The sequence below is a fragment of the Periplaneta americana genome, chromosome 15 (assembly GCF_040183065.1).
Source record: "Periplaneta americana isolate PAMFEO1 chromosome 15, P.americana_PAMFEO1_priV1, whole genome shotgun sequence".
Taxonomy (NCBI): domain Eukaryota; kingdom Metazoa; phylum Arthropoda; class Insecta; order Blattodea; family Blattidae; genus Periplaneta; species Periplaneta americana.
Window position 1 is genome coordinate 37,248,824 of NC_091131.1, and position 18,232 is coordinate 37,267,055.

Genomic DNA, 18,232 nt, shown 5'->3' on the forward strand with positions numbered 1-18,232 from the left:
GGAAAAATGCATGAAAACTTGAGTAAATGCTATAGGAAAGTCAAAGCAAGGATGTGCTATTTATGCAGAAGTATACTCGTAACTACAGAAATCATGCTATAAACCTGAATAAGAAAGTAATATATTTTAGAAATCTTCGTAGAAATCACACAGATAAACGTGTATTATAGAATATTATGAAAATTAACGAAAAATTACCTACATACATCTTGCAGTGATAACTTAGTCAAATGGAATATAGACGCTATTATGCAAAGCGGTAAAGAAATTCTGCACGTAAGGCTATATTAAAAAAAAACATTCTTGCAAATTCGATTCTTAAAAATCCGCTGTGAAGCCGTGCAGAAACCGCTAAATTGCTATATTGTCAACAGTAATCTCACTAGAGGTTTCGATTTATCTAGAGAAAATCAAAACTCTAGTGAGATTTAATTGACTATTACACGATTAGAAGAAAGTATATAAAGATTAGAAGTAACGAAGTACTCCAATACAATAAAACATTAATTGACTTACGAAAATACAAAACTGTCTTCAAATTTGTACCATCTCAAAATTATAAATGTTACACTAATAGATGGCAGTAGTGTGTTATGAATAGCTGTTGTTCTTATCAGTTGTGCCAACTATGGAATCTTCATTGAACTCTGTGGACGGTTACTGGTCAAGAAGGCTTTGTTGATTCAGTTTCATTTTTATTAAAACAGTTGCATTCCACTTCAATTATCCCGATCCCAGTAATCAACGTCACTTGACAGATGATTTTCAATATATATCTTAGTATTAAACAATCTCTGATACGTGACTATTCATAATATCATATAGCAGAAGCTATAACAAACATAACCTAAATAATATGAACGAGTGTTAGACAAGTTTTAATTAGGGATGATGAAATAAACAAGAAACATTTTAATTAACGATGATGAAATAAAAAATAAACAGGAATAATTTTAAAAGAAACAATTATTGAAAGTAGGTACAATTTTCAAATTTGATTATTTTAGTGGTTGGTGGTTCAGTTGATGTTATATTAGACGTGTGCGTAAAAGAAGTGAACTCGGTGATGTACAACGTGTATCCCTTACCTTATTCAGGATTTCCGAATGGTGCTCTTCATTTATTTGTAAATACGGTTTCAGGGAAGACCAGCTATGACCAATGATCTTTATTAATTCTTGTTTCTGAATGCCAATGTGAGTCATATTTGAAAGTGCTGTGCATCGACTGGAGTGGTTTGTAATTTTATGTTTTTTGACGTCCAGACCAGTGCAGTTTGAAATGTTGGCAAACAAAGAGACAAACAAATGCTAGGGTAGTGATAAAAATAAACAAATGCTAGGGACGCGATAAAATTAAACAAATGCTAGGGACGCGATAAAATTGTGCGATAAGCAACCATGATTGGTTGAAAGACGTCCTTTCGTACCGTTTTATTGGTCAAAAGTAGTGTGACGTAGTAAAAGTGTAATATCAATGTAAAATTATATTATTTTGTCGCTGTGAGTGTTAAAAATACCCAGTAAATCCATACATCAGCAATAAAAATTTTATTAATTTTTACTCGCTAAATTAAAGCCGAAAAACGCTAGATCTAGCGGAAAAACCGCTGTAGTGGCAACACTGAATAAAAACTATTTTTCGGAGTCTCTGTAGAAATCTAGTAGAGAAACATGTGTGCACCTCTAACACTGAAAAATTATGATGTAAACGTATATAAACCCTACTGAGAAACCTGAGAAAAAGTGAAATATGTATTACAAAACTCTACAGAAGTTCAACTAAAAATCTGCGTAACAAAGGTACTATCTATTTTAGACATATTTATAGAAGAAATCTTGTAGAAAATCCTACGTAATAGCACAGTCTAGTATATACAGTCACCAAGCTCAATACGTAGTAAATATGCAAACATTAGATAGTTGCTCACCACTAGTATCGCTAATATCGGCTCATTACAGGCAATGCAAAATAGTACCGGCACAGTCTATTGTTTCTAGCATCCTTGAAACTCAAACTTCGTAACTGTATATAGTAGACTATGGTAATAGCCCTAATGGAGAAAATTTTGGATAAGTTGCAGAGACACTACGTAAAATCTCTACAAATAATAATGGAAATTTATTATGGAAACTCTCGTGATATTTCTTCAGATCGATCTTAGTATTAACTGAAAAAATAGGAAATAGACTATTGCTGCCAAAGAAACTGCATAATAATGAATTAAAATTACTATGAAATTTGTTGTGGAAAAGTGTTAATTACAAAAATATGCATCTCTAGATGCATTTATTAGTAAACGTGCGGAAAGTGGAAAAAAAAGAATATTTTCAGTGCTATTTTTCTTGTCGGAAACCCACTCTTTCCATACTTTGGTACAAAAATGATAGACAATACGTTCCAAAACTCTTCGTGTCGGATAAGAAGTAGACTAATATTTGATGAAAAATATTCTTGTGGAGACGAAAAGCAATCTTTTTGACAATCGATTTTTGAAAGTAGTCAATATCTGACAGCCCTTTACACTATGTACAGTAGTGGCAAAAAAACCGGACCGACCCTTGTAGCCGATTTCAGAGCCTTGTTCACTCCAGAGCACGATAGACTGGTAACTAAGACTTTCGTGGTTCGAATCCTGCCTGGGAAGGAAACTTTTTTTTGTTCCTTATTCAAATTTATTCCCAATAATTTTCGATTGCTGGTAAAACTCATGTTCTGGGAATAATAAGTTAATTAAGTAGTATTGGGAATAAATTTGAATAAGAGACAAAAAAAAGTTTCCTTCCCAGGCAGGATTCAAATCACGAAAATCTTAGTTACCAGTCTATCGTGCTCCGGAGTGAACAAGGCTCTGAAATCAGCTACAAGGGTCGGTCCGGTTTTTTTTGCCACTATTGTACACTAAAATACACTATTTTTACTATTTAAACTGTCATAAAGAGTGAAGGTTTGCATTGATGAAACATTATTTACACTATGGTACACAAATTACAAAAAATAAAATGTGGACAATAGTATTATGAAATAAAACAGGTATCTTGCACAACACTGTAGCTCACATAAGCTTAATAGTGAAAATGATGTTTGATCAATGTAGGCCTACATTCTTTATTATAGTGTAAATTGTAAACGTAGAAAATTCAAGTGTACATAATGTAAACAATTGAAATTGTAAATATTAATGTAATTCTTAAAGTGATCCATGTTTTGTTCTGTCCAACTTGACTAAACAAGAGTCGTGTGAGCCATCAGTAAAGTACTTCGTTTGCTAAATGCACGTGCGTCGTCCATTTAAAAACACCAGTAATACTTAATCTTGTAGCCTCCTGGGACAAAGAACGGTCCCTAATAATTGCTACTATCCTGAACAGAAAGCAATATTTACTGAAATGTTGGAATGGAGATAAACGAGTTCAAAGTTTTAAGCATTGCGAAAAAAAAAAAAAACATATTGTTTGTCTTTGATGTAAGATATCGGCATTACATTTGAAAGGCGCTAAAAATATTTAATATCTCGAAATTTATATATTTCATATTTTCAAGATAAAAAAAGCAAATACTGCGTTGTTATTCAGCATTACAGAAAATGTAAATAGCCAAGATTTTGATGAAAATCGCGATAAGTAACTAGTTCATAATCATTTTATAACGGTTAAGCTATGGAATATAATACTTAGCAAAAATGTGTGAACCGTAAATAGGCCTATTGTAATTAATTTCAGAGGATTATTATTTTAGATATTTCGAACAAAAAATGTAATACATTTTTGCTCGCTTTTGCTTCTTTTTCCAGATAAAAATTGTTCTGTATAAAACATTTCAAAGTGTGTTTTTGGGTAAGATACTGAATTAATTCCGAATATGCTCAGTCAATTTAAGAGAGCGGTGTATTGTGATAAAAATTATTAAAATGATTTTAGTTTTGTTCCCTAAATGTGCAGAAATTTGATCCAAACAAATGTAACTTTTCGTTCTCTAAAAGAATTTTACAATGTTACATTTCTTCTGATCAAATTTTTACAAATTTACTTAGACTACTTATGGCTTTTAAAGAACCCGGAGGTTCATTGCCGTCCTCACATAAGCCAGCCATTGGTTACTATCCTGTGGAAGATTAATCCAGTTTCTCTCATCATATCCCACCTTCCTCTAATCCATTTTAATATTATCCTCCCATCTACGTCTTCATCCCCAAAGGTCTTTTTCCCTCCTGTCTCCCAACTAATACTCTATATGCATTTCTTGATTCAGCCATACGTGCTACATGCTCTGTCCATATCAAACGTCTGTATTTAATGTTCCTAATTATGTCAGGTGAAGAATAAATTGCATGTAGTTCTGCGTTGTGCAACTTTCTCCATTCTACTGTAACTTCATCCCTCTTAGCCTCAAATATTTTCCTAAGCACCTTATTCTCAAACACCCTTAATTTATGGTGATTTCAATATCTAAAAGACGATATATTTTGAGTAGTTCCACTCGGTAATCACTTTTGGAATAATATTCTGGGGAAATTCCACAAACAGTAACAATATATTCCTACTATGACGAGAGTAATTAGAATAATAGTAGGTGCCAAATCTAGGAAATCGTGTAGGACCATTTTAAAAATATTATATATTATGTCCATGGCTTGTCAGTATATCTTTCATTAATAAACTTCCCCGTATGTAATCGTATGAAAACTTCGCATCTAATTCAACTGTTCATAGTACAAATACTCGTCAAAAATGGCTTCCATACTCCATCGGGAAGTCTATCATGCTACCTTAAAGGAGTGCGTTATGTGCACTAAAAATTTATAATAGCCAATATGGATATAAAAAATCAAATTCAAAACATAAGATTGTTTAGGGCCAAATTAAAGAAGTGCCTAATTTCTCATGCCTTCTAATCTGCAGGTGAATTTATGACATTCGACAACGCTTCATGAATATTTATGCTTTGTGTTAAGTATCGATACTAACTAGAATTAAGGCTTTATAGTACTATTAAGATTTTTTGACATATTCTATATTCTATCTGTAAAGCGATGTACGAATATCATGGAATGTAAATAAATACAATACAGTACAACACAAATTGCTTTCAGTTGGTTAGGCAATGGAGCACAATATTACAGTATTGCTGACATAAGTGGTTCTTCAAAACAAACTGTATCTAGAATAATTATAATAATAGTGAATAATATTGAAGTACTTGCTAAGGAAGTTGTACGATGGCCAGAATGGTTAGAGGTCAGTAAGTCTAAGGATTTTAAGTTCAATGACAGAAGGTCTAATTTTGTAAATCTAATGACATTTTGTCTTTGAAACCAAGTCTAATACAACCTAGTCCAATTTACAAAAATGTCTAATACTGCATAGTCTAACTTGTAACGACGTCTAATACTATTATGCCTAAATTATAACAATAATACATTTGTTACCTGTATATTATTGTTTATTACATATAACTAAGAAGTAAAATACAGTAGGCCTAATGCTGAAGTAGTTGAGCGATGAAAATTTAGATTAATCTTCATTTTCATCTTCCGGTACAGCATGGAATTTCAGCCTGTAGCTTAAAGTTTTCCAGTACAAATAAATTTCTCTACAATCTTTATACTGCTGGTAACATGTTACCATTCTCTCTACTTGACTTTGATTAATTTGGTACGTTTTATTTACGGGATGCTGAACTGTTCTATGTTTTGCCAGGAGCTCTATTATTAACACTTCATTATTACGTTAGTCTGTTCTGATACTGTATATTATAAAAACTTCCATATGAATGCATGATGAGATATAATAATTTTTTGGAATTTCGAGTGCCATCCTTCAGCACTATTTATATTGTAATTCTTTGGAGTCTATTTAATACAAGATTAAACACATTCCACGCTTTGTAGACTTGAATGTTATCCAATTCCTCATTGGTAACACAAGAGCATTGCAAGCGTCTCTGAGTGAACGTCTCCAGTAGATCCTATTGCTGGTTCTACTTCTTAATCTTAAGCGGTAGTCGAAATTATTTTTACCTTTAGGCAAATTAATAGTATAGGGGAGAGTCGGGTAGTATCAGACATCGGGTAATATCGGACAGTGAGTTTCTTTCATCTACCACACGATGATAGTACCTGATTGACATGGTTACGTTTCTGTGATGTCGCATAGAGAAACGTAACCATGTCATTCAGGTACTACCATATGGTGGTAGGTGAAAGAAACGCACTGTCCGATACTACCCGATGTCCGTTACTACCCGACTCTCCCCTATGTATTCATTTTGCTAAAAATTTTCTGAAACTGACAAGGTACCGTATTACTAAGGAAACGTATGTTCATTATCGTAACAATATCAACTTTTTAGTAAGTATTGTTAAAATGATATTATGGTATGGTTGTGAAACTTGGACTCTCACTTTGAGAGAGGAACAGAGATTAAGGATGTTTGAAAATAAGGTCCTGAGGAAAATATTTGGGCCTAAGAGGGATGAAGTTACAGGAGAATGGAGAAAGTTACACAACGCAGAACTGCACGCATTGTATATTTCACCTGACATAATTAGGAACATAAAATCCAGACGTTTGAGATGGGCAGGACATGTAGCACGTATGGGCTAATCCAGAAATGCATATATAGTGTTAGTTGGGAGGCCGGAGGGAAAAAGACCTTTGAGGAGGCCGAGACGTAGATGGGAAGATAATATTAAAATGGATTTGAGGGAGGTGGGATATGATGGTAGAGACTGGATTAAGCTTGCTCAGGATAGGGACCAATGGCGGGCTTATGTGAGGGCGGCAATGAACCTCCGGGTTCCTTAAAAGCCAGTAAGTAAGTAAGTATTGTTAAAATTATTTGAGATTTATATATACATCTTATTATTTAGAAATTTACACATTAGACTTAAATTTTATTTAGACATTTACACATTAGACGTAATTTTATTTAGACATTTAGGCATTAGACCTTTATCTTTTAGACCTGACTTATTATTGGACTTTCTTTTATTAGATTTCATATTTTATTATACTGCTCATCAGACCTGCTGTCCTTAGACATAGTGACCTGAAACCGCCAGATTATGAACATGAAGTTGTTAATAAGTTTAAGGATTGAGTGAATCGCCATTAATTAATGCTTTATTCTCCAAAACTTTCCATTTTTCACACTGCTAACTAGTCATTTTTACACTTCTAATAAGTAACTGCTAAAGAAGTACTTCATGAAACACGCTTCTGAAGTAGACCTTTGGTTAGCTGTATCTTAACCTTTCCAACGTTTCAGGACTAAATACAGGTTCCACTATCGGAGTGTGAAGTGTCGTCTACTCTCTTGGGATCGTTATATCTGGCTTTACCGAACAACTGGCTCAATTTCAAGACAATGTCGTGTACCCAAAAATCTATTTCTGATCACAATTCTTAATAACGTCATTTATTAGAAGAGGTAGGCTATCTGTACTATTTAGTTCTGTCTCATACAACTCAAATATTCTTGTTACCTCTAGCTTCTTTTGTGCGTTTCAAGGTTTCCTTCTTCATTAGATCTATAATGAACAGTAATTTTGCGCAGTTTGTTATTGTTCAACCTGTCAAAATCCTCATGTCAGTTGTACTGTTTTTTTGTAAACCTTGTACTATATGATGGGCTTGTAATTTTCCTATTAACTTATTTATTTAACATTAATGAATTTGCCCATTTATTTGAATTGTTGTACTCATGAACTTTGAAATAACTAAGTTGTGCATAGCAGACAAGGGGGACCAAAAATGTTATTAACATGAAGTCTTCATTGTTTTCTGATGGTATATCATCTCCTCTTCCCAATCTGGTTGTTACTTAACAATTGCGACACAATGGTCCACGCAAGCAAAACAAGCTCACTAGAATGTCTTTACTTCAGTTAGCTTCATTTAGGAAAGCTGTTTGTAGCTGTCTCTCACATTCATCAGTCATACAATTTATTTCAGCAATATTACGAGGTCGGACAATAAAGTAATGAGACTGATTTTTCCCACCTGATTAGGCAAACCTGCAGCCTCCTACCAGAGATATGTTTGACATTGGTCATCCTTCCACCCGAATCCAAACTGGCACCACCCTGAAAGCCGTAAGTGTGGAGTAACTGCGTGAGTAGTGGAGTTGTGTGTTTGCTTCTCTTCAATACAATGAAATCGCATAATATCATACATGCCACGACAACGTAAGAAAAGCTTCTGTAGACTTTTAGAAAGAGCATAAGATTTCCGATGGCATAAAATGTTTTTCCAGGGCAGAAGCGATGTTTGAAGATGAATACCAACAACTGCACCGACAGATGACAACATTGCCAGGATACGTGAAGTTGTACGGCCTTATAGGCGGGTTAACAGCCAGGATGATAGCTCAAGAATTGAACATTAATCGGGAAACTGTTCGTCTCATTCTAACTGAAGGCCTGGGCATGAGAAAAATTTGTGCATAAATGGTTCCAAAAAATCTCACCGGGCAACAGCGAGGTGAACGGAGAAATGTGGCTCCTGAACTGTTCCAACACTGCCGCAGCCTCCATATTCATCCGGCCTTGCTCCATTCGATTTCTTCTTATTTCCAAAAAAGAAGTCAGTTGTGAAAGGAGGCCATTTTCAAACAACAGAAGACGTCTAAAAGACCATAACCGAGTCATTAAACAGAGTCTCAACAGATTAGTTTCACCATTGCTACCAGCAGTGGCAACAACGTTGAAATAAGTTTGTGCAGTCCCAAGGGAACTATTTTGATGATCACATTGCAGTTGGTTAAAAATGTAGGGGAGAGTCGGGTAGTATCGGACATCGGGTAATATCGGACAGTGCGTTTCTTTCATCTACCACCATATGACAGTACCTGAACGACATGGTTAAGTTTCTCTATGCGACATCACAGAAACGTAACCATGTCAATCAGGTACTATCATCGTGTGGTAGATGAAAGAAACTCACTGTCCGATATTACCCGATGTCCGATACTACCAGACTCTCCCCTAAGTAAAATTGCTTTTCTGAACCAGTCTATTTTATTCTCCGACTTTGTAAGTAGAACAGTATTGTCGGGTGGGTGCGCAAATATTACAGTTTCTAAGGAAAAACGGAAAGGCATTACATACGGATCAAATTGATTGAGTGATTGAGTGGTTAATTGATTGTTTATTCTATACATGGCCATATACAAGGATGTACACGTCAATTACATAATAAATAAAAAACACAATAAAATTAAAAACACTACAAGTTAAAATACATTTAAAATGAATAATATAATCAAGTTGCATATATCTTAACTTGTGATTTAAGAATTCTTTTACTGAATAAAAATTTGATCAGTTAAAAATCTGTTTAACTTTCACTTTAAATTTTGCATAAGGTAAAGTTTGTATCTGCAATGGTAATTTATTAAAAAACACAATGCCAGTATAGGCAGGCGATTTTTCATATTTCACAAGTCTATGATTTTTTATTGAGAACAGATGTGCATTTCGTGTGTTATAATTATGATAGTCTAAATTCTTATTGTATTTATTCTCATTCTGTTTCAAGAAAATTAGGCATTTGTAATTATAAATGGATGGAAATGTTAAAAATGTATATTGTTTAAAATAAGGTTTGCATGAGTCAAAACTCTTTAATTTAAAAATGGATCGTATGATTCTTTTTTATGCAATAATATCCTATTAACATTGGTAGAGTTACCCCATAAGAAAACGGCATAACTGAGATATGCATAAGCAAGTGAATAGTAAATAGAAATCAATATTTTGGTGTTTAGTATATCTCTCAGTTGCAATGTAGCAAAATTAGCAGAACAAAGTTTTTTAGCAATAAAATCAGAATGCTCGTTCCTAGTCAATAAGATGTTGTAGTCTTCCGATCACTTCAGCAATATCGCTTAGGATGAAGTGCACGAAAAAAGGAGCAGCTGTACCAAGATCATATAACCGTTGTTCGAAAGGATGGCAAACCTGACATTTTCTTGACATTCGCCTGCAATTCGCAATGGCCTGAAATACCTACTGCTCATCTCTGATCAACATGCAAAGCCCACTGATCGTCCTGACACTGTTACTCGCGTTTTTCCATTGAAACTCGAAGAAAAGAAGATGAATATGTTCAAGAAAAATATTTGGTATAAGAACCATTAAGAAGGAAATATCTTGAAAGGATATTTTAACTGGATTATACCTCACTGAGTTGCTACATTACTTTCGATGTTCTACCTTCATTGGGGCATAAATAACTCTCAAAATGTCTGGTATTCTTTCTGAAAAATAAATCTGAAAAATATGTACTTCAAATACTATTGAACTTAGTTTGCGGCATTTATTTATTTATTTATTTATTTATTTATTTATTTATTTATTTATTTATTTATTTATTTATAAGTGGTAGTTGGTTAGCACAATTATGCTATGACGATAACCATTCGACGATGATATCAATGACTATAATGCGATGACAACAAGATAATAACGACAATGATGACGGTCGTTGTAGTATGACGACAACACAATGACTACGACTACGCGACAATGACATGATCACTGTAATACGATGATAACACAAACATAATGACGACGACTACACGACAATGACGACGACTACTGAAATACGATGATAACACAATAACGATGACTACACGACAATGACGACGACCACTGTAATACGATGATAACACAATGACGACGACCACTGTTATACAATGATAACTCAATGACGACGACTACACAACAGTCATTGACGACAACCTCTGTAATTCGCTGATAATACAATAACGACGACTACATAACAATGACGACGACCACTGTAATACGATGATAAGACAATGATGACGACTACTGTAATACGATGATAAGACAATGATGACGACTACTGTAATACGATGATAAGACAATGATGACGACTACTGTAATACGATGATAAGACAATGATGACGACTACTGTAGTACGATGATAAGACAATGATGACGACTACTGTAATACGATGATAAGACAATGATGACGACTACTGTAATACGATGATAAGACAATGATGACGACTACTGTAATACGATGATAAGACAATGATGACGACTACTGTAATACGATGATAAGACAATGATGACGACTACTGTAATACGATGATAAGACAATGATGACGACTACTGTAATACGATGATAAGACAATGATGACGACTACTGTAATACGATGATAAGACAATGATGACGACTACTGTAATACGATGATAAGACAATGATGACGACTACTGTAATACGATGATAAGACAATGATGACGACTACTGTAGTACGATGATAAGACAATGATGACGACTACTGTAATACGATGATAAGACAATGATGACGACTACTGTAATACAATGATAACACGAAAATGACAACGGTGAGTACACAACATTGACGATGACCACTGTAATACGATGATAACACAATGACGAAGACTACACGACAATGACTGCAATCACTATAATACGATGACAACACGATAAAGACGATGATTACACGACAATGACGACGAACACTGTAGTACGATGGTAACACGATAATGACAATGACCGTAATACGATGACAACACGAAAATGACAATTACATGACGATGGTGATGATAACGATGACTACGTGACGATGACGATGACTGATACGATAACAAGGTAACAACGATTATTATACGACGATGATGACCATGACTATAATATGATGACAACACAATAATGAGACGATGACTCCACAACGAAGATGACAACTAAAATGTGACAATACGATAATCAGACGATGACTGCGCGACGATGACTGTAATATGATGACAACACGATAACGAGATCATGAATGCGATAATGATGACGGGAATACGACAACTATGACAACTGTAGAACGATTATGGTGATGATATGACAATGACGACACGGTGATGATGAGAATGATTAGACGATGATTACAACTCCGTCTACATGCGATGACGGTAACTATGTGTCGATGATGATGATAATGATATGAATTATGCTATTATGACGCTGACGTTGAAGGTATGCCTATCACATTTGCAGTTATGTCACAACTACTACGTTTCCAATATAAAACGATTATTTTGTATTTTTCTCTGCTGTGTTTGATTGGGCCTTGAATCGACGCAAATATTTTTTTTCTGAACCTCCAGTCCAAAAATGTTAATTACAAATATAAAAAATTTGAATTCAAATGAATTTCGATATAAATATTTGAAGTAAAATACAGGCACATTGACAGGCACCACGTTTGGATAATTTAATTCATTCGACGTAAAGAAAAAAATAGTTAATCCAATTTCGTCGCATTTGAAAGTAATAGCGGCAGATAAAATTGCAGGTTATGACGGGCTTTGTGGACGTGGAGCTGTTTTATATAAGTAGTGCTAGTGTCATTTAATTTGATCAATAACTCACTCAAATTATAAAGAGTGATGTCAAAACATTGATCGCGCGGCACGACGAGGCTCACAGCGCTCGAGACTTTTTAAAATGAGTTTTCAATTCGGTCCGCGCACGCGCCGTTTGCACACCACACCGATTCTTTTTTTCTTTACCCCCGCAGTTCAACACAGATTGAACGAAACAACCGCTACGAATAGTGGGTAAAATGAGAAATGAGATATTTTCTATACCTGCATAGTCATGGGGCTCCGTCTGCATTATGGCGGATAAATCCGGAATTGTTGCTACAACACTTGCAATAGTCTGAATTTCTCACGTTTTATAAATAATTTGGTTTTGGTGAATGGAGCACTTAAAAAATATTGTCTGTTTGTGAAGTATGCCCGGTTAAATATTACACGAAACCTATCAAAAAGCATAGAAATTATGCTTGGAATATCAGTTCAAACTGACAATAAATATACAGGGACATCATTTTATTTTTACTTCAATTTTTATTCCACCTGAATTTTTGAATGTACTTCACTCCCACCCCTTCTACTAACGAAGTTCAACCGTTCTCCTCACAGATCCAAGACCGCATATACAGTCATAGTAGCCTTACGGTCACAGTAAACAGTACGTTCCAAAAATATGTTCGCGTTTTCCAGTGACGAAAGAGCTTTCAATATTGCATCATTTTCCATTTGCCTACGTCGCATCCCGGTTTCCCCCACCTGTTTCTATTCGCCTCTCTGTAAATGCTAGTGGCTTGGCTGTCTTAGCTCTTTTCTGGGAACATTAATTTCTGTTAGGAATTGGACGTCTACGTAATATTATAATAATAATAATAATAATAATAATAATAATAATGATGATTTATTTTATACCCATACAATTGGTTAAAATAACTTAAATAAAAGAGCCTCGTTAAGTAATTAACTGTCACGTGATTTCCTCCCTTTCTACGACGCTGCGACGTAACCACTTGGACGGACAGTAGATAGCATGTCTGAGTAATTTTATTTTTTCGGATCGGGCAGAAGTGAAGATTGAATTTACAGTACGTAAGGTCTCTTTTAAAGAGTAGGTACAGAATTATTTCAACATAAGTTACTGATACGAAGTAGGAACCTGGTAATTGAAATTACGTGCAATAGTCTATAGTGCGATAATATGCACATTAGAACTGAAGCCTGTATCGAAATGAACGGCCACCATTTTCAAAAATGTGTTTAAATATCCATATTACGGTTATTTTTCAATTTAACTTCATTCTCTATAGTGTACGCTAATGTGTTGTAGACAGTGTAATATATACTGCATAATGAATACGTCCGCATGGAAAGCTCAGTTCGTGAGTAAAAACACTTATTGTTAATACTGTACTGTATTTTGATTAAACAAAAACCTAATGAAAATTATCAAACTCAAAATCGCGATATTTCCTAGTTTACGTAAATGGATGAACTACTTTTCTTCCCTCCTATACCTAGTAAAGCGATTTGTTTGTATATTACGCCAGTATCATCGAACTCCAGTCGTGGAAGGAGATAGCAAACGGTGTTTCCGGTTCTTAATCGTTGATCCAAAGGTGTAGCCAGGTTAATATTAGAAATTTTAGTAAAAATAAAATGATGTCCCTGTACCTATATAATAGAAACGTTAAAAAAAATATTAGGTCTATATTTGTATGTATCTTATTGATGACAAAAAAGATGCAGCAAGAAATTTATAGAGAGTCATCGAAATGATAGCCGTCCAAATCTTAGATTTAAAATGTCGGCATCCTAATCATAAATAATTAAATTTTAAAAACGAATATTCTGCGACAAGATTTGGTAGCTATTAAAACGATAAAAATTTATTGAAAATAAATAATATACATCAAATATTATAAAGATGAATAGAGATGGTGATTGACGATATTCAATGAAGATTTTAAAATGGTTGATGCAATTGTCTGAAGAGTCTTATCAGGAACTTTTAATTTTCTGAGGACTCCAATGTAAATTTGGGAATTGTTTCTAGCGCACCAAACATAAGTCCAATGACATTTCAATCTTGAATATTATATTTATGAATGAGATCATCACAGCATGGAAGGTAAATAGCGCGTTTCTCTTCAGGTACCTTCTTTGGTTGATCTTCATTAATTTCGAACCTTACAGTGGGGTCAAGAATGAGACCAATTTTTATCTCGATCAATTATTATGATGTTAGCACGCCGTGTAGATCCTTCCGTAGAAAGACATTGAACTTCCTCATATACTTCGTATTCACCAGTAAATAAAAGTTCGACATAAACTTAATTTGATATAAGTGTAACACATATTCAAGAATTTGAGAATAAAATATGAAATGAATTTAATGGAAAAGTCTTGGAACTGCAATACGATATCTAACCAAAGTGGAAGCTTAAAAAATTAGGATCTGTTCCAAAAATATTTATACTTAAATATATTCCACTTGAAAAGTTTAATGAAGGTGAAAAAATTCAAATAGTTACGCCTTGATGTTGCACAAAGTACATGCAAAGGGGTAAAATCTGCTTTTGGAATATGTTTTCAACTGATATTAAAAATAATTAAATTGATATGAGATTACGGAGGGAAACTTTTAAGGAAAATTAAAAAAAAAATAATGTAAATAAAAATGAATTTAGAAAACTCGATATTACGAAAGTGAAAATGTTAAAATATTAAATATTTATAAAATATTTTCTTTTGAACAGTGTAAACAATCCATAAAAACTCTTAGAAGTAATTCCATATTTATCTGCTATTAAATAACACTTTTAAGAAAAGAATGCAAATAAAATTCAAAAATAGTAGTGTGTGAGGATAATGAAAGTGAATATAAATTTTATATGAGACACAACAGGAATTGGAAAGATAAATAAATTCACACAATGAAGAAACATTACGACTGCTAATAAAATTTGAAGGAAATACTGTCTTTGAAAAATAATCGCACATAAATATTGCACAAAATTGAACAAAGTTTAGAAATATTTTGATTCAACTGCTTATCGTATTCTTTGATTTTCAATATAAGTAAAAAAAACTGAAAATAATGTTACTTGTATCAGTTAAAACAACAACAAAACTTTAAACAGAAGCACAAAAAAGATAGGATGTAATCTTGAAATAAGATACTGGGGAAGTTGAAGAAATTGACTGAAAAATCAGGATGAGGAAAATTTAAAATCTAATAATTGATAAATATTGTATAATTAAAATTCTGTTTAGATGCATCATTTTTCTTTTGCGAAAAGTAGAAATTGAATGCAATAATTTGTTTTGTCTGAAAGACATTTTTATTGCTTGACATAATTAATATAATTAGCTAAGTTTGAAGTAGAGAAAATGAAAGTTAGTAGTGTGGAAGTAATTAGGCCTATACTCTTATCTCGTCCTAATTTTATTACAAATGGATTTTCCATAATTTTAAGACAAGTTGAAGATTAATTAATATGAATACATAATCCACACGCCGTATTAAAAAGTAGAATTAATTATATCATTTTTATAGTAATCAACGACGAAATTGAAATTATGAATACAAGTAAACGATATTTAGAATTTAGACTTTGACATGCAGGATGAAAGACATGTATTTTTTGTTTAACTATAGGAATTGTGTAGTCTGGTAATTTATTAATTCAAATAAGTATTAATTTAGAGATATGTAATGTTTTCGGACGTGTGAATATGTCATAGAAGCTAGACATACTCTGTATTAATAAAATAGATGCTTGTTGTACAATATGTTTTTAGGTATAAAGAAAATTAATTTGGTTAAACACAATAGAAAATATGAGAGTAAAATTTGAAAAGGGGCTAATTATATGAAAATGATTTTTTTTTTCACCAAACTACATTTTAGTTTTAGTTTTCATCCTACCTACGTACGAAAATAATTACTTTCAATGAAATGTATTTTCACAAATGTTTTATATAAGTTAAGGTATTAAAACATAATAAAATCATTTGGATGTAAAACTTTTTGTTTTTCAGACCAAAAATATTTCACTTGACAATCAGTTAAAATAATTACCATTCCTATTTTATGTAAACAAAATAACATTTAATTGCATTTTACGCAAATAAACATTTAACATGCTTCATAGAACATAATATTGATCACTTGGCCTATTACCTTAACACTGTAAACTAACATTGTGTCAACAAGAAAGAAAATTTCAACCAATTGCAAAACAGATTCAGCAAATGTAGGCCTAAACTTGCGCGCACAATGACGCACCCTATCGGAGAATCGAAGCTCTACTACTGCAGCAACATCGACTGGCCGTGACAAAGAGTGAAACGATATGAATCACATTTAATACAGGATCACGATAAACATATTTCATAACAGGAATGCATTTCTGCTATGTCAGATATAATTTAAATGTATTGTTTCGTGTTATCTTCGTAGCTACGATTTCAGAAGAGTATTATCGTTATGCGATTTATATCTGTCGTTTTAAAGAGTAGAAAGAGCATAAATAAGAGTTACAAACCTTTGAGTTGTAGTAGAATCCATATGACTGTTTGTTGTATTCTTCTGTAGCACTTGTTGACTTGACCTTGAAGAATGTAGGCATCTTAAACTGTATGACCCTGTGTGTATTTTTTTACGTTAACCTTACGAGATACGATTAAGTGAAGAATTTGTCAGACTTCGGTTAATGGAAATGGGGTTGCGGTGACCGATAAGCGAGTAACACTGTCCAAGCATGTCCGATCTTGGATTCGAACCTATGAGAACTGGACCGAGACGGCATGGGCTAGGGAAAGGGAGGAGGGTGATAGGTAGGTAGGTACTAACTCAGTCAACTCCGGCAGTTTGCTGTCACTGTCGCCCGACTTAGTTAATGAGCGACTTAAGAGGCTATCGCAGTACAAACGTCCTTAATACCGTGACCGTGTTCAAACGTCATTGCAAGCGCTAATCAGGACAAGTGAGTAGTATTTAACTATTTCCTTCATATACATCTCATATAGACTCTCTTTCTTAAAACATCAATTTTTTTAAACTAGAATATCGATTTAATTTGTAATGTCTTACACCAAATTTGGGGGGAATACATCATAATCTAGTTAAGTATGTTCGTCCAAGACTTTATAAGCAAAATGGCGCCCAATATAAAGTCAAATAACTGTTAATCGATATCAGCTAAGCTGTAAACAAAAACTTGAACAGTGACGAAGATACATGTGATTGGACAGAAGATCCGCCATGTTGGAACAAAATGGCTGATTGTAGTGTAAATACGGAAGAATGTTGAAGAATGTAGCAGTCTAAATTATGAGGCCTGTATATATGAGATACGTATGCATGGTTACACCAAAAGGGAGATATGTGTTGCTACCTGATGTTTTAGGCCTAAAATGACGGAAATTTGTCGAGCTAAATTCAAATTGTATTATACACAGAATGTTAACCGTATTCTGTAATATATAATTGTGCAATTGATATAATATATATATAAATGTTTATCTTTTATTTAAAGAAAAAGTAAATTTGAAATTACTTCAAGGAAAATAGGGTTATAGTAAGGAGAGTGAATGGAGGGGATATTTGTATGCATTATACCTAATTTAACAGATAAAGTAAAAGGTAATGGCGTCAAATATGTGATAAACATTATTTATTTGTGATTGTTTTACAGTTTTTTTCTAAATAATATCTGAGGTTATGTGAATGTCAATTTATTTATTTATTCATTAATTATTTATTTATTTTACTTGAAGTGTTGGCCTTGGAGCTTTCTCTTTTTCTCAGCCAGGTCAAAAAATACACAAGAAGTGAAAATTAACAAAAAAGTGAAAAGAACAAAATTCTAA

At 33.4% G+C, this 18,232-nt stretch overlaps 2 protein-coding genes across 7 annotated transcripts in view; one reads left to right on the forward strand and one right to left on the reverse strand.

Annotated features, from left to right (window-relative positions):
* Positions 1 to 17,222, reverse strand: part of LOC138714795 (uncharacterized) — a 521,014-nt gene extending 503,792 nt beyond the window's left edge. For 2 of the 3 annotated variants that reach the window (XM_069846931.1, XM_069846932.1), the window contains exon 1: positions 16,906 to 17,214. In XM_069846931.1, the coding sequence (XP_069703032.1) occupies positions 16,906 to 16,989 (84 nt within the window). In that variant the 5' untranslated portion in view covers positions 16,990 to 17,214. Of the gene's footprint in view, positions 1 to 16,905 lie in introns of all 3 variants that reach the window. The other variant, XR_011336087.1, reaches the window with a different exon arrangement.
* Positions 1 to 18,232, forward strand: part of LOC138714796 (uncharacterized) — a 1,282,494-nt gene that overhangs the window by 701,700 nt on the left and 562,562 nt on the right. Inside the window, exon 1 of one of the 4 annotated variants that reach the window (XM_069846934.1) lies at positions 17,253 to 17,346. The exons of the other annotated variants lie outside the window; for them this stretch is intronic. The gene's annotated coding sequence lies outside the window, so the exon portion shown is untranslated. Of the gene's footprint in view, positions 1 to 17,252; positions 17,347 to 18,232 lie in introns of those variants that run through there. 4 annotated transcript variants of the gene reach the window in all.